The sequence below is a fragment of the Plectrocnemia conspersa genome, unplaced genomic scaffold (assembly GCF_051122295.1).
Source record: "Plectrocnemia conspersa isolate PC_06_02 unplaced genomic scaffold, ASM5112229v1 ptg000006l, whole genome shotgun sequence".
Taxonomy (NCBI): domain Eukaryota; kingdom Metazoa; phylum Arthropoda; class Insecta; order Trichoptera; family Polycentropodidae; genus Plectrocnemia; species Plectrocnemia conspersa.
This window is the reverse complement of record NW_028277170.1, coordinates 19,813,007-19,834,827: the sequence shown is the minus strand read 5'-3', so window position 1 is coordinate 19,834,827 and position 21,821 is coordinate 19,813,007. Positions and strand designations below refer to the sequence as shown.

The 21,821-nt window shown below is 30.5% G+C and overlaps 1 protein-coding gene across 2 annotated transcripts; it reads left to right on the top strand.

Moving 5' to 3' along the window:
• The first annotated feature begins 897 nt into the window (after window positions 1-897).
• On the top strand, window positions 898-15,211 carry LOC148234460 (fibroblast growth factor 1-like). Of its 2 annotated transcripts, none has more exons than XM_088188018.1 (4): window positions 898-1,089; window positions 13,530-13,708; window positions 14,458-14,564; window positions 14,791-15,211. In XM_088188018.1, the coding sequence occupies exons 1-4, from the start codon at window positions 971-973 to the stop codon at window positions 14,980-14,982; spliced, it is 597 nt and encodes a 198-aa protein (XP_088044144.1). In that variant the 5' UTR covers window positions 898-970; the 3' UTR covers window positions 14,983-15,211. The 2 variants fall into 2 exon arrangements, with proteins under 2 accessions (XP_088044144.1, XP_088044143.1); XM_088188017.1 differs by lacking the exon at window positions 898-1,089 and adding an exon at window positions 7,280-7,454.
• Window positions 15,212-21,821: the final 6,610 nt, after the last annotated feature.

The following is a 21,821-nucleotide window of genomic DNA, read 5'->3' as shown; positions in this document are numbered from 1 at the left end:
TAATTGTTTTTCGATCTCCTATTGGGCAAAAATCGGTTTAGATGTGCTTTATTCGATTCTCACTCGCAATATTGCTATAAAGTCTTTATATAAACGCTTGATAGTCGATTGTTTTTACCACGATGACACCATTTTATTGCTTTTGACACGGATTGGAAGATCACTATATGGCAACACTGAGCAGCAAATTAAATATGACTAATAATCAGATTAATAATAATAATTAGTAATTTTTAATGCTTAATACATATATTTCGCATAAAATATGATTTTAGAAAATATGCTGCAGCGGTGGCTAATTTTTATATTTATTTGTAGCATAGAAAGGGTTAACTCGTACCTATTATTATTTATTAAAGAAATTATAGTACGATGTTAAAAATGTATAAAATGACATTTTTGTCACGAGGTCCGGAACCATTGTTTTCCCAAGACCCGGATTCGCTCTCGGCCGCATTGATTTATTACCATGAACAAATTGCAGTATAATGAGCATTGTTCGCACACGTTTGGGTACGCGCACTGAGTTTTTTTTATAGACAACTCAATCAAAAGAAGTAAACAAATTTATAAGCGAGCACATTATGAGCTTTAAAATTATTTATAGTTGTACCCTCTTTTTGATATTTTTTTATTGTTTTCGTTGTGCAGCAAGGATCTTTAAAAATTTTATAAAAAATACATAAATCTGTAAATTACTGACTATAATACCAATTGATGTTTATGTTTATATATAATTATAAAATAAGTTGTTCTTGACTTTAAATGATTTTAAATAAGAAACCGAGCGTTGCATTCCTGCTCTCCAAAGTTGACTTCCACTTCCCCGTATACGCGTGTATATTGGTTTATTTTTAACGCGAATCTATAAACGCCAGTCTAAATAGTATTCCGGTCTGGTCATGGCGTTTTCGCTTTATTGAGTTAAAGCCACTCGCCGCGATTTCCATCTTTATCTTCAGTCAGTGTCATGTCTCTCGCAGGAGATGGATACTCGTCCGAGTCGTCCGACGACTACTTGGACAACTTTGGAGAGTATCCGAGGCAGAAGAGAAGCTTAGCTAAAAACGACTCCATCCAGAGAGACACGTAAGGAATAATATCATTCTTAAAATAATACGCATACCAAAAAAGTGGATAGTAATCACTATGTGACATAGATATGTGATAATAGTTAAATTGCTTTTGACTAAAACGAATTTGGATAGATGTATCTTTTAACAAAGACATTATTCAAAGCAGAATATTAGTGTTCATTGATAAATAAAGAGCTCTGAAATTCACAGCGATATGAACATAATTAAGTTATTCAATGTGTTTTGTTTGTCCGAACATCCTTTCAAGTTTGTATGCATTTCCTTTATATTAGCGCCAAATGATCTAATTCTGTAAAAATTGTATCATTATATCCACCAGTGATCTTGTTAGACGGCGCCGTCAGGCAAACTGCCTATATGTTACATCCTGTCAACGATTCTAGATATATTAGATTGCTATAAAAATAACTCAAATAATAATTTATTTATAATTTTTTTTTGTAAATTGCAAAAATATTTATGTAAAACGATTAATACAAAATACACATATTGTATATTTTTTAAATAATAATTTAATTTTAAAAAGGTTTATAAAATAAAAAAAATGCAAATTTAAGAATATCTTTAAAAAATTTTAAATTATTTATAAAAAAAATATGAATTAAGTGGCTGATTTTTTCGTACATTTCGGGCGGTGTCTCAGTTATTACTCGGTGGATGTTGGTTTTTAGGTTCTGAAACTTTTCGGGTTTGTTGGCGTAGATATGACTTTAGCATAACGCCACAAAAATATCCAACGGGGTTAAATCGCACGATTTTAGTGACCAGTTAACGTCACCAAACCGCGAAATAATGCGCACTGGAAACTTTTAACGCAAAACACCAAACTTGCGTGTCAAATTGCACCGTCTTGTTTTCCACAGACGCGTACGGGGAGATACATTCCCTTTCGCTTGCTCGCGTGCTAAGTGACGAGAGTGAGTGAGAGATAAGGAAATGTAAGCGTTTCATGCGTTCCGCACGCCCACTTCTTCTCACTCACTTTCGTCACTAAACACGCGAGCAAGTGAAAGGGAATGTATCTTCCATGTCTTCCATATCAATATATTAGATTTGGTGGTAAAAATAATCTGTTATTACGCGCCTATAGTGCTCACCATTTAATGTTATTTTTTAAAAAAGTAAAGCCCCGATGACGCCGCCTGACCACAATGCGCACCAAAAAGTCACTTTTTTGCCATGTAATAGTCTCTCGTGACATCACCCCATATGCGGCAATTTTGATTATTAACATACCCAGAAATGTGTAAATATGCCACATCAGAGAAGAAAATTTACTTTGAAAAATCAGCATCAACTTCCTGCTGCTCTAACACGCTGCGTAAATGCTTAGCTGTCCGTATTTTGGTCAGATGTCAAGTTCAAGTTGTGCTCTGACCGCCTCATATGTTAATTAGTATTACCAGCTTTTCCGACGTCTATTTGGATGCAAAGTCACACTTCTTCGGCCTCAAAACCGATTGTGAATATGTCGATACATTGTGTCGCGATCGACTGGTTGGCTAGATCTGACGTAATTCTCGTAGCTTTGCGGTCGAGTCTCATTTATTCCAAGTCGAAAGCGAAGTGATTCCTGATAAAAGAGGGAACAAACTATTTGTTATTGATTAATACATATCTAGTACTATATTTTGAGTAACGGTAAAACTTAGTAAAATTAGCAGTGATGTAATTTCTATGAAATGCCGGTGAGAGTGTCCATGTACCTATCGACATTCCTTTGTATTTGGCAACGAACATATTCTTTATATTTGGCTTCCAGCTAGTTCTCTCTGGAAGTGCATTCAAACAGTTTAATGGATATCCGCACTGCACAAGCGTTTCTATTGTATGATATAATGACGATGAGATTAAAATTTCATGATTAGAAAGTAGTTGTATACGCTTTTAGCGAAGTCCTTGCGATAAAGTCACATATGTAAGGCGTAGTCAAAACGTTTAAACAAGTGATACTCTGTTTAGGCGGATGAGTCAATATTATTTTTGGAGGATCGTAAAGGGTGTGTAGTCGCATATATTTGTGACAGAGAATTTGCCCTTTGCATACTGTATTCTGGTGTCGTAAATGATTGTGCTATAAGATAAAATAGGTGTTAAATAATCACTGAAGGTTATGGTAGATTCCTTAATAAGTTAACCAGTATGATCTGTTTAAAAATGAGGACTAATAAAAAGTCTCAGCACCGTTAAAAAATCTTAAAAAATGTTTTAAAATAGATTTAATTTAAAAAACAAATTTTAGTTAATTTTATTGAAAATTAAAAAAACATAGAAAATCATTCCATTTAGAAAAATCACAGAAAATTAAATAGCTAAAAATGTTGCAATGTGATATGCAGGCTAATACAGAATGATGCAATTTAAATTTCCTATGTTGGAAACAATAAATCAGACAGCTGTCAATAATGATGCGTGTTTAATTTTAAAGTTCTATTCCTCTAAATAAAACACTTTTTATATAGACAATTTTTCGGGCTTAATAATAATATAGTTGTGCTCAGAATTTATATTACATGGGTCAGTGTTTATATTATATTGGTTATATGTCAACACAAACCAAGCGTGCTACATACAATTAAATAGTTTTGTTGCAGATTCGTTTAGAGTTATTCATGGGGTGTTCAATTTTCTAACCAATAGCTTGTTCAACGGTTCAGTTGCAGGTGAAATATTTTTTAAATAAATAATTTATTTCCGATTTATTAAATGTTGTAATATTTTTATAATTCACTAATCGTCCTATATTTTTATTCTGACGGTATGTTCTTTTAATTCTAACTATTTGATTTTTATTATGACCCAAAGTTGATTTAAATTCTGGCAATTTAATAATTTGTTGCTGTTGTTTATCTTAAAATATTTTGTATCAATTCTAGAATAGGATTGTCATTAGGGATAAAACACGAGTAGTCAATTTTTATAAAATGAACATGAACAATGAAATCATTCCATTCATTGTTGCTGAGATAACACCTGAATGATCCACAAATGAAGTGTAAAGAAACAAGAGATGAAAAAATGTCTATATCGTTGAAATATATACATTTCTCGCAGTTACTTTTTTATGATGAGGAATTTACATAATGCTTTTTTTAAATCGTTCATTTTTTAATCGTTTCTTTGAAATAAAGTGTTTTATGTTAGTAGAGTATAAATTATTTAATTAACTTTGACAGCCTATTGAGTTTCAACATTTTCATTGAGGAAAGTGATGATACATGTTTATAATATCTAAACTGCTGCCTCGCATCATTTAATGCACGATAGACCTGTATAATTGTATCTAAACTAGGTCAATCTAGGGTTTCTCGCGAATTGCACTGTTATAGTCGGTGACCAATACCTGAAAAACCTAGGTTCAAATCCCATATGTTTTAAAATTTATATCATATCTGAGAGATTGGAATTGGTGATTAATATCCCTATATATTACTAATCTCACAGATTGTTACTAATCTCAAAAATTGAGTAGTGAAATTTATTGATTGAAATCTGTAAGTGTTTTATTAATTATTTGTAGATGTTGATTGTGTTTACCCCGATTTTTGATTAATGATAAATCTTCTGTTTAATTAGCATTTATTCTACCTATCCAATTACAGTGGCGGCTTCTTATCACTTCCAATGTTTTCTCATAATCATTGCTATTAAAATATATAAATTAAATATCGCCTAGTTAATGTATAATTGATTAATTGTTTGCGCTTATTATATTTGTATTGTGATGATAAAATGTACATCCACACACTTTTATTCCTTGATTTTCAATCTAATGCAACGACGAGATTAGAATACATGTAAACAAGTATTTTTAACTACACGCGAATCTTCGATCTAATATCCATGTAAATATTTCATAATAGTAATAATTTATTATAGCCGTTTTAGCCAGCGTCTAAATCTGGCTTAGCGAGTGAATAACCTCGCTGATTGAAATTAACCCAGTTGGAAATGCGAGATTTCCTATTTAGAAAAAAAGTACATATAGGAGTAGAGCTGGTTAGCGCTAACGTCCCGAATTTAATTTAAGAAATCACGGTCACCCAGCAGCCATGTGTCAAAGTCGGCAACTTATTTCCGATCTTTAGATTTTAGGACTGCAATATAAATCGATTCATGGACAGTTTATTAATAGAATAATGGTTCACTTTACCACTGAGCGATGACCTATTGACTCAATTGTTAAATTGGTATTGAGGCAAGTTATGATTATTTAAAGTAAATCGCATAAGAAAAGAGCAAAACTATGTCAATGTCAGAGTGAAAATTAGGTCAAATTGACGTTATATAGATGTTTCCTTGATATGATTTTTTCTAAAGTCGGGCCCCTCAAGGAGAAAGGGCTCCGGGAATTTGTCTCCTATTCGTCGTTATTGCAAAAAAAATGCAAAAGAGAAAATATTTAGAACTTTCCGGCATAGAACTACAAATACGATGCATGTGTTATTCTTATCTCTTCGGCATGAAAGTATCAGTTTATCTTTTGACTTCAGCCAAATACGTTCTTCTCGTACTCGTGATTCTAAATAAATTCAGAACTGCGGATTTAGGACTTATATTTTAAAGGCTACTATTTATTTACCTTACATATATTTTCTTTGATAATTATTTTAACCCATAATGCATAAAAAACAATCCGAACTGTTAAAGCAAATCTCTTGTAAGTGGATAGAGAAGACATTTTGAAACAATTCAAAAAATTCCGGAATTGACCGATATAGAATGCTCGAAAAATAAGTCAATCATTAGCAAATTACATTAAAAGAAAATCGCCCAGTTACTGCTGAAGATGGAATATATGTCAAAGCTATTATAAATTGTGCTTTTATTCGTGCATCCATCGAATAAAAGAGTTATACATTGCCAGTGAATCAGTCGGATACCAGAAAATTATTTTAAAATTTTCACGAAGGCAAAAATATCAGGAAGATGTGATCAATCTGCAACCCGAAGAATTTGAAATTATTTTTAAAACCGACATTGTGACGGTAACAACTTAAGAAGCTAGCGCCATGAAAAAATTTGGACGTGAGAGTCGTGTCGAAAATAAACGAACGAACGATACACGTTTTATATCATGCAAAAATTCCAAATGTAAAACTATGTTTGTTACCGGGCTTTAATAAAGCTCTAAATGAGACCAAATTATTTCGAAAAAGTCCAATGAAAGGTATAATTTCACAAAAATATGTAAAGACCGAAGATAATGTGAAATTCCTTAGTTTGCATGATCAAAATATTTTTTAAATTATGGAATTGCATCAGAAAATCTTTAATTGATCTTGACATCAGCCATACTAGGAATGAATCGAAGATGCACGTATTGGAAAATATTTATGAAGTACTTGCTCCTATGAAACTGGCACTTGAAGTCACTTTATAGACTTCTGAAATTATTTTTAATTTTATTTTTAAAAAATATTTTAAATTAACACAATTTTATCTCACAAAATTTAAGCCAGAATTGAAGAAAGACGAAATAAAAGCCTCGTTAGTTTGATACATTTTTACGAAATTCCGATCATGTTGTCAATACAAACTAAGCTGTTCCAAAAAAGTATATTTAAAACATGGGGAATTTTTTCTAGTGTAAAAGTAATCGAGGAATAAAACACCGATTGCCATCTCAGTAACTGTCAATGAAAAGGAATTAAGCAATGCATTATTGAACCACCAGAATATTACAACCGTGAGAATTAAAAGATACAACTTTCAAAAGGAGTTTCAGACTCAACTGGCAAGTGGACTCCGAATCTAGATATTTTGTAAAAATCATTGCTTACAATTAAGCCAACATCAACAGAAAGCGAGTATTTTCTATGACCGGAATATTTATCAGAAAAATGTTTGAGAAAAAATGAGCAAATCGATATAGTAATTTTGCTCCAAAAAATTGTATTATGCATATCCATTAAATAAATATTTTTAATTTATGTTTTTCCACAGATAATATAAATTATTTTTTTAACATGATCATAATTTATTTATCTTACAGTAAATTATAATATTTTATCCTTTTCATAGCTTGTCAAATCATATATTTATGTACTACGTATGTCCTAAAAGTAATGAGAGGGAATTTTTGCGCTCCCCATGAAGGCTGCGTGAAGTGGGGGTCGCGATAGTTGAGGGGAATCTCGGACCCTCTTTTTGAGCCCGTGTCGGGCCTAACGATCGATACGTTACAGAAATGCATCCGTATAGTTCACTCTCGTCACGGACGAAAATGCAGCGGGACGTCGGGCAGCGTTACGCAATTAAATTTTGTGTGAAACTTGGAAAAACAGCTCCAGAATCATTAGACATGTTGAAGACGGCGTATGGAGCAGTTGCTTTGTTGTCAGCCCAAGTTTTCAGGTAACACAATGCCTTTAAGGGTGAGTGTAAGGAAAAACCTTTAAAAATGTACCTAGTAATTTTCAAGATTGTTCTATAAATGTCAGACTATTCGCATATAAAAGATTTTTTATGCAAGTGGTCCCTTAAAAAATTGGCAGGTGTAAACTTTACCACCCCTTTTCGCGTTCATACATCTTAACGCTCGCGCTACTTTTGCAAATAAAGGATAAACAAGAACAATGGACGGATCATCCCAATCGTTTCGTGTAAAATATTATTTTCACAAATACTTATGCTTCTCCAAAAGCAAGTATTCTTCATGAAGATAATATGCTTTTGAAAGCCTTGGAAGATATTGCTCTAAAGACGTTGAAACAAGACGTGTATATGCAAAGAAGGATGTGGATTAAGAAGAACCATTCACGTTCACTTGAGATGTAAATAGAAAAACGTGAAAGAAAGATTACTAAATTAATTTGAGTGAGTCATAGATTTCCCTCTTCTCGATAGTCCTGGATAGGAATACAAAAATATACGTGTATCGAATCATTACTGCGACTCACAAAATGAACAAAAATTATCCCCAAAAACATAAAGTAGAATCGTCCAATGCTACGAAGAATGACAGTTAAAACCAATGGACTTTGAAAATCAATCTCATCCTTTTTGGGACACATAATGATCAGATTGATTTATTTAAATCACCGTAAGATCTTCTTCAATTGTGATTTCTAAAACAATACAATATAACACCGTTTGAGAAGGATGTTTTCAAACCTATTTTAACTTCATAAAAAATATAATATTTAGTGTTAAACTCTATTTTTCATAAGTTCAATGAATCTTATACATTTGACCATTTCATTGATATATTTGTTTCAATCAAAAATAAACATTCTGGTTCGCCATTTCAGGCTATATCTCAGTTTCCCATCGACAATCTTAGATTCACTCAACCCACATTTTACAAAATTCTTCAATAGTTTTTCTGCAAATTCTCCTACAGGTACCCAACTAAATTTATTATATTATTTATTCCTAACTGACATATCTCTCAAAAATTAATTACTTTAACCTCGTGATTTGGTTAGTATTAATATTCACAGGTGGTTATTAATACTTTCCGATTAGTCACACTGACGGTAACATATTTATAACACTATTAAACAGTGGAAATAGATACATATGTATATTAATAGTAAATCCAAATTATTGAGGTGATAAAAAAATGTTATTTTATGAAACTTTTGCTTTGACTTTCTGTCAGAACACACCGGAAATAATTATTTATTTAATGCTTTTGATTGCTATTTCAAAGAAGACGACATACATTTTCATGTCTTTGTCAATACCACTGCTAAGTCATTTTTGATGAATCTGTAGTTCATTTTATAGTCAATATCCACAAAGGTTTTTTACTTCCAAGGCTTTCAGATCAAGCTACGTACTGCTGAGCATGGAAAGTTATGGAGATTCTTCAGATTTCGGTTCATTATAAAAATACTGGTTTTATTTCAATTACTATTGATAAATAATATCACAAAAATCAAACTTACTCTTAGCTTTTTGGAGCCTCAAATATCTTATATATAATTGTACTAGTCTTCAAAATTAAATTGTTATTCTGTAAATCGTATCGCTCTGTATGAATGATTTAAAAGAATATAAGTAAACAAAAGGAATATATTTAATTATAATTAATAAAAATTGAACTTGCTCGATTGATATTTGGCCCGAGGTTTTGAATTCTTTTGTTTTTGATTGGAGCATTTAAATATAAAACAAGATGGCCGGTAGCAATGTGACAGTTGTTATTAAAAATAATTTTCGTTAATTTTACGTGCGTTTGTTCGATTTGACTGAATATAAATATTCGAATTGCAAATTAATAAGCTACGTTTTAACTATGAAAATTAGATATATACCTAATGTGTGTAATGATTGGAAGTATACATCGATTAAACTATATAAACAATCTTAGTAATGAAATCTTTATATTTTTAGTTCCGTCGACGGGCTCCGAGACTGAAAAGTAAATTTTGTGATTTGCAATACATCAAAATTATCATTGCTTCTGAAAAATAATCAAAAACAGTAAGAGCTTTATAACTATACGAGACGTTATATTCTTATATATAGTTGCCCCAAGACGTAGTACGGTAGATTATGACTTTTTCATACAAATGTCATATGTACCTATAGTGATAAAGCGTCGTTAGCAAATAATATACAAATGGATAAAAGTTATAAAAAACAGTATAGAATTGAATATATAATTTAAATTATTAAAACCCAATAACGTGTCAAAAAAAACATTTCAGTCGTTTCAAAATATCACATCTACGTTAAGGTGTTTTATCAACTTTTGTTTTATACAATCACTTTTCTTAAAGTATGGCCAAATTTAAGTTTATCACTTAGAGCAAACATAATATGTTCTTTAAAAAAACAAAATACCTGCTGGTAATATGGGAAATAAAGTAAATAGTTCGTAGATATCAAATATTAGCATTAGATAAATATTTGGATTACGGAAAAGAGCAAAACTTCTATAATTGTATCATAAATTGAGAAACCTGAAATGGTATAATCAACTTTATTGTTCTTATTGTATATAATAAAATCTATATTGTATCTACGTTAAAGGTTTTTATGATTTTTTCATATTTAGTTATTTTTCTTATAGAATGGCCTAAATTACAATGTTCGGTAGTAGTAAACTTATATATGTTCTTCATTAAACAATATACTTGCAGGTAATATGAGAAATAAAGTGTGTTGTAGATTTCGAGTAGATATTAAGAACATAATAAAAAATTTTAAATTAACCACTGACAACCAAAGGGACAAAAATAAAGTAGTAACTGACGAATTGCCCAGAAACGCCCTTTCATTTGAGATTAAAGAGTATATAACAATAACTTCTGTTATTATGTTGATTATTTAGACCTTTGAGGGCATATAATATATCCTTATTAGCAGATAGGTTAATGTTGAATATGCACTTCCAATTACTGATGTTTCTCCTCTAATATTTGGACCTAAAACAATAATAAAAGTTTTGATATGATCAAAATTGTACATTTTTATATAACGATATCTTTACAGATAATGATACATATAGTTTTTTATTTCCTTTCAAAATAATAGCAATTCTAAAGATGCTTAGTGATCATGTTCTTTTGAATATATTAGGATTTACAGGCGGCCTTCGACTTTCGCATATAAATGTTTCGCATTTGAGATATGCGTTTTTCATTGGGATCACAATCATCCATAATATTTAAAAATTTGTCAAGATGCATGAAGGCTTCATTCTTATTTTTCATTGTTAAAGATATTTCCAAAATAAACCTGTCTCATCTAGATTAAATATTTGGTTAGAGGAATATTCTCCATCTTCAATAATTTTGAATAATTAGGAAATAAATTCTTTTGCAGCATCTTTATCCGCATCAGCCGATTCTCCAGTAAATTTAATATTATGAAAAGAATACCTCATTTTAAAATTGTAAAACCAACCATTACTTGTTTGATAATCGGGTTAAAATATTTTTTTAATCTATCCTTCCAATCTTTGTGCAAACTAAGAGCTTTTGTTTGAATAATTGAAATACTCAGAAGGACATATTTTAGATGTTGGTCATCGATCCATGATGACAAAGATTTTTCCATTTCATCCATGTTTTTTTGTCGTGTTTTTTTAACGTATTCCTTAATTATATTTTTAGTTTGCAAAATTGAACATATCGTAGACCTGTTTGTATCATATGAACATTCGATTGAAGCAAAAGATACACCGCTATCAGAACGTCCAATAATTTCCAACTTTGTTTCGGATCGTGTGAAGTTTATAAGTCCTTGATTTTTTTTTGTTCGTATCAATACTGAAATTTTTCCGTTTCTCACTCATGTTTATAATTTTTCTAAAAAATATTTTAAAAAAATGTTTTTTTTTTTAAATGTGTGAAATAGCGAATTATACGAAAGTCGAACGTTCCAAAGTCGTGGGCCGCCTGTAGATTATATTTTAATATATACACAGAAGCTATGAATGGTAAAAAATCAAATAGCTCTAAGTTCTCGGAAGTATGATTTAACTTATCACAAATAGTTTATCGGCAAAATGGTGTAAATGAATTTAGGCTGAGTTGACAGTTCGAGTTTTTGGTCTTAGCATCGGATTAAGTGGGCATTACATTTCAACGTTTGCGAACATTTAATAACTCAATCGCATTATTACTTTATTAATTAAAAATAGAAAATGTTTATGTTTCACTGTTTAAAAATCATGACAGTATTAAAAAATTGTAATTATGATAAAATTACTTTTATTTCGAAAAAAATATAAAATACTAAATATAAATTGACTACAACCAATTAATAAGTTTGATTAATAAAATGTAAATTTATAGTTATTTATATACGACAACTATTATAACTATACAACAAATCATGTAGCAAAAAGTATTATAATTTGATTCATGATTTCATTTTGAAGGGTTGCAAAGTCGATCTAAAGCGTATTTTTGGTCTAATTCTCAAGACATCGTCATTTCCTGATCTATAAAAGTGCACAAAAGTCACCCCTATTCATAAAAAGGGTGACAAATTACATATAAAGAACTATAGACCACTCGCAGTTTTGTCAGCTCCTACAAAATTGTTTGAAATATTTATCCATATATATGTATTTAATCGCTTTCAGAAAGTTTTGTTGGACCAACAGCATGGGTTTTGTCCCGCCCGTTTCACTGTTATTAATCTTCTGTCTTTCACTAAAACGGTGACAAAATCTCTCGGTGAGGGAATTCGAGTAAACGTCGTATATACAGATTTTGAGAAGGCCTTTGGCAAGGTTTGTTACGGGTTATTATTAAAAAAATTGTCGAACCTCGGTTACTCGGATGATTTAACTCGGTTATTCGTTTGTAACCTACGGCGGCCGATTGTCGAAAGAATATATCATTTCCTCAAGGGTCTTTATGTAATTCTTTAATGACATAAATACGGTAGTTACAAATTCATGTTTTCTTCTGTACGCAGATGATTTAAAATTGTATAAATGCATTCGATCTGTTGCGGACTCCTCTCTACAGAGTAATTAAGACTCCCTATGGAGATGAGCTACCGTTAACCGTCTGCCCTTTAGTGTAGGAAAGTGCCATACTGTGTCATTTTATCAATTCCGTTCGCCATCAGTATATTCCTAAGATCTCAGTGGGAATATTTAGACTAGAGAAACTTCTACTAAAGATCTCGGAATCACTTTTGAGAGCAAGTGGAGGTTCTCTCTACACATACACAACATCTATGATAAATATTCTAAGATGCTCGGCTTTATTATGAGGAACGCCTTTCACTTTGCCAATCCGTCAGTTATTCGCACCTTAGTTCGTAGCATTCTTGAATCGGGATCTATAATTTGGAATGCCCGAATAACCAAATATTCTCTTATAGTAGAAAAGATTTAAAAACATGTTTTTAAGAAGAAAGACATATGGTTATTATCCGTTTTTATATCTCAGTGTCTTTCTTTTAGGAGCGTTGGAATATGTTGCGTGTAGGGATACGCGTGCTGGTCTGTAGTGGGTTTGGTGCTGGTAAACCTTTATTGAGATCGGCAGACTGCTGTCAAATCGTGACATTCCTGAACGCTGTAACGCGAACGCATACAAAAGACAGGATATGATTCGCTGAGTTCTCGCAAAAAGTTGTACATCGCTAATCATGTCCTCAAATTACTGAAGGGTGCTGTCCTAGAGCTATTCTCGAGGAATTCCAGTTTTGGGTTCCAGAACATCTTCGAGAATCACGATCGCGTACTCTTTTGATGGCCGCTGGGGCTAGGACGTTCGCACTTGCAGAATCGCTTATGGTTGTGGCCAACCGGCTCCTTAATACGCTGGCATTGCACATTGATCTATTTAATGTCTTTAATATATAAGGAATTAAAAGATTTTTTTTATTGTTTTTACTACGTACTAACATACATTAGGGATGATACAGGAAAGCTGCAATTAATTATAAAAATATTCAATAATTTAATATATTTTAATCATTGTTAATAAAAGTGTCGTTACGCTCTTTCAGCATCAGTGAAGAGCACGTAGATTCACCAATCAAAGCTTCAGTATTGGACGAATCTCCAATTCCAGGCGGCAACCCTAAATTCAGCACTACCAAACTGTTCTACTGCAAAACTGGATACTTCTTGAAAGTTGACCTAAATGGAAAGATCCTCGGAACGCAGGACGAAAACGACAAAAACGGTCACTGTCACATTGCTGCTTAATATTATATTAATGTTAACATAACAATTTCATTACTGATTAGCTATAACGTGTTTAATTGCTTGCGATTTACTTTACTTGTTACTAAAGATGCAAAAGCAACGAGATTTTTTTATATGAGGACCTTAGATGCAAAAACTTCTCTGTAATTGATATTTTTAGATTTAAATGTCACTTAAAGCATGATAAATTTGAGAATATGTATCACTAGATTAAATACCAAAATATAAATTTGATTGTAGTAAAGTCACATGTGTGATGATTAACAAAGAGAAACTTTTGCATCTAATGTGATTTTTTAATAATGTGTATTTTGTTTGAAATTCTTAAATGCATTATTATTTGCGGAGAATTACTTTAAAACTCGCTTACTAGACACTAGTTGGTAAGCAGTAGGCGATTTTTGAAGTAAGGCTCTTCATTTATATGATTGAAATGTTATTAATGTTCTAAAGAAAAAACAATAGCTAGTCAATATAGTGTTAAAGCCAAACGGCTGATATGAGCAATCTTTCATATGAACCACCCAGGTCAGACTCGTGTAAACCTACGTAGCATAATAACTATTTTCGCTGATGCAAATACTCAATATAACAAAAGTCACCGTGGTCTTGAATTGATCTATTTTAATAAAGTATTTATATTATCTTTTTTTTAATACATTTTACTCAATTTTCCCAGTTCTTTTAAAGCTCAAAAACTGATTATGTTTATTATTTTAATTTTAGGTCTGATACAAGTGTCTTCAGCAGGCCAGGCCGGGCACGTTCATCTGAAAGGTGTGATGGCAAATTTATATGTAGCTTTCGATAATAAGGGAAAGCTATATGGAGAGGTAAATATACTACAATACATCAAGCGTGTCAAACTCAAAGGATATTGCGGGTCAAATAATTTTTCATGAAAACAGTTATACTAGCTGGGTCGCAAAAATATTCGTTGGGCCACAAGTTTGACATCCTTTGTATTACATAATTATAAGATAACAATGTCCATTACATTGTAATCTGTTTCATGTTACAAATAAATATAAAACAATATATAAATATGCTCTTTTATAGCCGAACAAGGATTTCATGGAAACGGTGTGGATTGAAGAAGTGCTTGGCCTATATAACATCTACTTGTCAAAGCGTTACGCTCACCTCGGGTGGCATTTGGCCATAAAGCGGTCTGGCAAGGCAAAGAAAGGATCCAGAAGCTCATGGGGCCAAAAGTCCATACAATTCTTACCAAAGTCTATGGAGTTGTAGGCAATACTCTTCGGCTTGCAACGATGATAATATCATCGATTCCATTTTCAAGTATTTATTATTTATGTTAAGTGCAAAGAGAGCAGTATTTTTTTTATATCTACAACATTATTTTCTTGATATTATTTATTATATGTAAATACATATATAATACATCAATCATATTTATTAGACTTGTATGTATTTATTTATATTTTGAAAATAAATATAGATTATATTTATAACAATATTAATGATTTAATAACAATTTTATTTATTTTACCTGGATCCAGTAATTTTATCAATTTCCATGACTTCAGATAATTATTGAATCATCAGCCAGGAAAATGAGGTTGAAGATCAATGAAACAAAACACATGACAGTTGTGCCTAGTTTGAGGAGCCAGTATCCTGAAAATCTCGAAATGAACGAGTACACTTTTGAGTTTTTGTTTTTTCAGTATCTATCTTTATTAAAAACTTATTATGATTTGTCCCTATATGTATAACACATATTATGCTTAATTCGATAAAAAATAAATATAAATTTTTGGACCCTGGCTCCACATGTTTCTATTTTCACCAGCCGTCACTAATTATCACTATATGGCACAATAAACGTAAGAATAAAAAAGACAAGCGCCCACGACTGATATTTTAGGACGATTATAAAATTAATTTAAAAATTATGTCATATCATTATCAGTTTTCTGTGGGAATATTGCGCTTAGATTCTTATTATTGTGCATAGTTTTATGGTTCATAATTATTTTTCAGAAGCCATGAGCAATTAATAAGATGACTTTACGCCGAAATGGAACCAAACTTATTCAGTTAAATAACTGCCTGCATCATAATCATTGTTACGCGATCGCCATGACAAATCCCAAAATATCACAAGGTAAAAAAATATGTTTTATTAGCGTTTAGGTGGTTTGATCCACATTATAAACTTTCAATCCTCGTACATAATACTAAATATGTATAACATGTTTACCGTTAGCACGTACCTGGTTTATTTGCAATTCGAATAATTATATTAAATCGGTAAATCAATGGAAAATACTTTTATCAACAGAAGTCATTACGTTATCGATCATATTTTCTATTTTATATGAATTATTTCAATTATATTTTATGATTAATCATTGTAAGCTCTTAAACTTAAAAAAATAAACTATACACGCATTCGATAATGATCCTTGTGTATGTTGTTTATTTATGTACATAGTAACCATTTTGTAAGATCATGTGTCTCCAAGGAAATTTAAAATAATTAAATTCTTTTTTCTGATTGGTCGAACCTATTGAGAACTACGGTTATGCAATTATAGGCTTTATGTATATGTAAATAGATACTATTATTTCATAGCGTACAACGAGCTTTTAACAAAAGAAACAAAAGCGAACAAAATATATAATAATAAATAAATTATTAGCTCCACTACCTCCTCACCTATTCTATAATCCTGGTAGATTATGACAAAAAACCCGTACAAAAACGGTAGTTTGAAGCGTTTTTTCTTTCTGAATATGCTTTGACGCGACTCTTGAGGTGCATAATTTGCAATCTAAGCATAATTTGCAGAAATTGAAAAAAAATAGTTTTCCCAATAATTAAAATAATAAATTAATTGTCAGCTACCTTCTCACTCCTATACACTCCTGGTAGATTTTGACAAAAAACCCATACAAAATCGTAGTTTAAGGCGATATTTTTTTTAGCATATGCTTCGACGCTACTTTTGTGATTGCAGTAATTAAGAAAAAACTTTTTTACAATAAATTAATTGTCTGCTTCACTGACCGACTAATGAGAGATCAGCTAAGGAACGTGTTGCCATTCACTGCCGTCACGTCAGTGCTACCAGAGTGACACCTAATTTTTGGCATAATGAATAAATACAATAAAATATTTAATTTATCATAAAATCAATTTAACCTAAAAGTAATAATTTAAGTTAAACAGCAACGTGCTACTACTGAAATAGGTGAAGAAAAGAGACTAAAAATATTGTAATAAAATAAATTTGTAATAACAGGATGAATAAGAACAATTATAATGAATACATAATGAGTTTGAATCTATCACGAGCAGTGTTTTAGAATATTTTTTAAGTCTATTATATTTAATTTACATTATTGCATAAAAAAAGTAGTGAGTTTAAAAATAATAAAATGTCTTTAATCAAATTAAAAATGGTAGCGTTTTTCAGAAAAATCTCATAGTATTTTTTTATTATTATTATTTTTTACTTTAACTGTATTATGTATTTATTTCTGGATTTATACATCATTTATTCTCTTAGTCTTGTCTGTATCTCTGTTTTATCAGTATCTGTCTTTATTAAAAACTTATTATGATTTGTCACTATATGTATAATTCATATTATGTTAGCAAGGAGATCAAGAGACGAGTAGTGTCAGCAAATAAATACTATTTCAGCCTAATAAAACAAATCAAATGGCGGACACTATCTCGTCGTACAAAAATATTGCTTTAATTCTGACATACGATTCAGAAAGCTGGATACTTACCAGGGCCGACGAAAGACTGCTTGAACATATTCGAGAGAAAAGTGCTTCGTAGGATACATGGCGTTATATACGAGAGCAATGAGTGGCATATACGAAACGTCGGGAGCTCTACAACTTCTTCCAAGAAGAGTGCTCCACCGTCATCAGAATTGAAAGACACTGGGAAGTAAGTTGGAAGAAAAATATGATTGTAGCCGATGTATGGTCGAATTATATGCAGTTTAAAAAATGGGATAGCAAACCGGCGAACGATTGATGATGCTTGATTTATATAAAGTGTACCTAGCCAATCAAAAACCATATATGAAGTTTAGTCGTTTAATCACCGTCGGTGTTCCCCTCTCCATACTGTTAATCTTTCAACATCCCGACTTCGCGGCTTCCACCCTCTGTAATTCGCATCAAATAAAAATAATATATGCATGTTTTTATTACTTTACAGCGCGACAAATAATATCAGATATTATTTAACAATATTGTTTGATAATTTTAAGTGAATACTACTTTATTTGGTAATACGGCTCCCAAGTCTAGCGCCCCAGGCAATCGCCTGTACTGCCTGCCGTCAAGCACCGTCCACATGTTCAATAACTGCGACAAAGTAAGATATGATTCGGAAGGATAGGAAGTCTTTCAGTCTTTGTTTGATATATGGAACTAGGAACTATTGTATTTTTGGAGCGGGAAAGTGAGTGTAATATAAACTTGTTCAGACTCAAACATGTAATTTATTTTACTGCCACCAAATTACATAAGTATAAATTAAATCAGCAAATTCTAACTAGTCCCTTAGAAAAAGGAAGCTATCTTACATAAATGTTTTTCATCTTCCTTAGTACGTGTCTAGTACGTACGCGCGTACACTTATACGCGGGGACGTACACCTTTCAATACGCACGTATATTGTATAACATACACAGATTTCAATTTTACAACATATATCGCAGCAAGATTTAGAAGGAAAATTAATCGAAATCCAACTCTCACTATCCCACCTGTATCACAATCGCGCCGTGGAAATTATATGCAAAAAATATAATCCAAATAACGCATACATACATTATGTATACACGAGAAAAACTCCATTTTTAAGAAATTCAATTTTGGATTTGGACCCTTCGTTTATGTAAAGCGAACAAATAGAAACGATCCTCACTGTGCATATAATATATAAATATAAGTACATGGGTGGGTCATATTTTAAAAAAGCAGATAAATAATTTGTTCTTTACAGCTTTTGCCTTAGAGAAAATGTTTTTTTTTTTTTTAATAAATATAAGTGGAAATGTGATTATAATTGTAATTATTGTAGCAATATCAATATAAATTTTTGATATGATTCATCTCATATAAATGAAGAAAATTGTGAACTATGAAAGAATTAATTTATTATAATAAGTAATACTGAACGTTATGGACTTTTTCATTAAAATAACACAATATAAATACAAAAAAAATCTTGAATCTTGATGCGATATAGATATTCATACATAAAAGTTATATATACGTATACAATATTCGTACGCATTTAAAAAAATATTTTTAGAACCGCCTTCATTTAAATTTACCATTAAAAAAATTATTTATTATTTTATCACAAATAATAGTTACGTTTCTGTTACAGAAAAATTCAATTCTAAAAAATATTTAGAATGCGTGCATATACATATATATTATAATAATATACACATATATAATAAATATATATATCCAGAATACCGTTGAATCGTAAATTTAGTTATATTAAATATAGAAATTAATAATAATACACATATTTTTTCTTCATACTTATCAGGTGGGGGACGTAGCATAATCTTTTTTTTTGTAATAATAAATTAACTCATTGCGTAACACACACATACATACATGCAGGTTTTATATGTGTTTTAACATAAACATCAATGTAATATTAATAATATGTTATTATGTTTTATATATTAGCAATCACATCAATAATTTACAGGAAATTGAAAACATACATGTTCCAGAAAATGGATTTTGTATGTACATATGTATGCGTTTAATACAAACTATGGCATTTTCTTACATCATACTTTGTGGTGAACAGTTTTTCTTTTTTAAATATAAACATTAAACATCAAATATATGTAAATTACCATGCATATTATATAGTATTACAGTAACATTGATTAACAACACAATACCGATTATCATATCTGAATAGAGGATAGTTGAAACATCAGTTTATAAGTATGAAACATCAGATTTTTTATCGTAGCTTCTCGTTTTGTTCCATAACTTTTTTTTTGAACATCGTCCTAAATTTTTAGAGTTTTTAATCATTGATTCATCATAAGTTATATGGATATACTTCTTAAAATTTAGAACGAAAAAATCAAACGTTTCATATGCGACACTGTCGTTTCCATTGCACACGTAATCACATTTGAGTGAAATAAAATAACTGGTTTCGACGCATTGGTACATGAGTAATGCGTATAAACATATTACACTTTAAAGCTAATTCACATAAATTGACAGAATAATAAATACACGAGTAAGTAGCAAATAGTATACACAAATAGAAGCCTCATCAGACTTAACTGTCTTTGAACATCACTCCTTATCAAGTATGTATATGTCATATAAACGGGAGAACTTTTAATAAAAACATAAAATTGTAAAAGAAAACTATGGTACGCATATACAATATATAATTATTAATTCCTATATAAATAATCAAAACATAATAGGTTTTACAAAAACATATTTATTTCAATATGTATATCAATATAATTGGTATATACATTAGGAGGTGCAGAATAACCGTATTCCTCATATCTCTCATCACTCGTTTCAAAATCATATCAACATTAAAATTTCCAGGCCTCCTAATATATAGACTTTATAATTAATTACATATATATATATATGTATATATATATACATATAGTATGCACGTACAGTATACATACCCTCCCGATTGTTAAACACAAGTTATTTTTAATGACTTTAAGGCATGCTTAGTTGTGATCTCTACAAAAAACTGCAAAGGTTAAAATAGCCGAGCGCGAAACATCGTACCATATCCATATGTACATTATATATTAATACTAAATACACGTAAATGTAATTAAATATAAATATATATATATATTAATGTAATACGGTATAGTGATGACGGCGGTGGTGCTATTTTCATTGATGTTCTTTTCACGATGTCGATAGTAATAGCCTTTTTCTCTCTAACAGTTAAATCGTTCAAACCCATTGGGTTAAATCAATTATGTTGTTGAACAACAATTTAAATTTTTAACATTAACTTAATTTTCATTTAAAAATATTAATTTTCGATACTGAAAATTCCAGTACCGGTTTTTATATACGTGGACAATAAAACAATATTATCGATTTCAAAAACTTACACTACCAATATATATAATATATATGTAGTACACATATACGCGCGAGACTGAAAGTTAATCGAATTTTAGGAAAAAATTATATAAAACACGTTAAAATGCGTATACTTTCATGTAGAAAGTAAACGAATACGAAGATGAATATTTAATATTCAAATATTTAAAGTACGTGAAACTGGTAAATATTTTAAGGTAGTGTGATTTAAGGTGAGAAATTATTTTACACGCGTACATTTCCATGTATAGTAAAAACACAATTTAAAGATGACTATTCAATATTCAAATAGCGAAACATACTACAGTATACGTTAAATAAATTATACACGGTTAATCAATAAAAACACAGCAAAGAACAAAAATAGCAATAATAATTTACATGCTATGAATAATCAACCTCGTACTGCATTACGAAAAATAATAATTTGATAACTTGGGATCAATATAATTCGAATAAAAAAGGAGTATAATTTGATATAAAAAAAAAACGGATTTAAAATACTAAGAAATCATTTTTGAACTTTTTTTGCAGATGTCGGCAAATAATACAATTTCTGATGCAATGTATCAATGTCCCAAATTACCCGCCCTTTAGGTTAATTTGGGGCAGCAACATTTTAATACTATAAGGCAAATTCACATAAATAAATGTATCCCAAGTTGTCGGATTTTAAATATTAAAATAATACAATCAGTTCGAGTCGACCTACAATGCACTTTAAACCGAGATAAATATGATTATGTCCTTAATTTCAAAATAATGTAAGTCAACCTTGCGTATCAACAAAAAAAACAATAATCGTTAATAACAAATATCTACAATATAATAATAATCATCTAAAATAAAATAAAAATACTCTAAAATCTATAAGATTTCAGAGTAGACGAGACGCAAAAAAAGGATCCATATGTCAAAAAATAATAGATCATCGTAATAATAAT

Bases quoted from the DNA above. Each gene is read 5' to 3' on its own strand.
- LOC148234460 (XM_088188017.1), top strand. From the start codon at position 7,288: ATGCATCCGTATAGTTCACTCTCGTCACGGACGAAAATGCAGCGGGAC. The intron at 13,709-14,457 runs GTCACTGTCACA...TTTTAATTTTAG, and splicing joins GGACGAAAACGACAAAAACG to GTCTGATACAAGTGTCTTCA. The intron at 14,565-14,790 runs GTAAATATACTA...GCTCTTTTATAG, and splicing joins AGGGAAAGCTATATGGAGAG to CCGAACAAGGATTTCATGGA.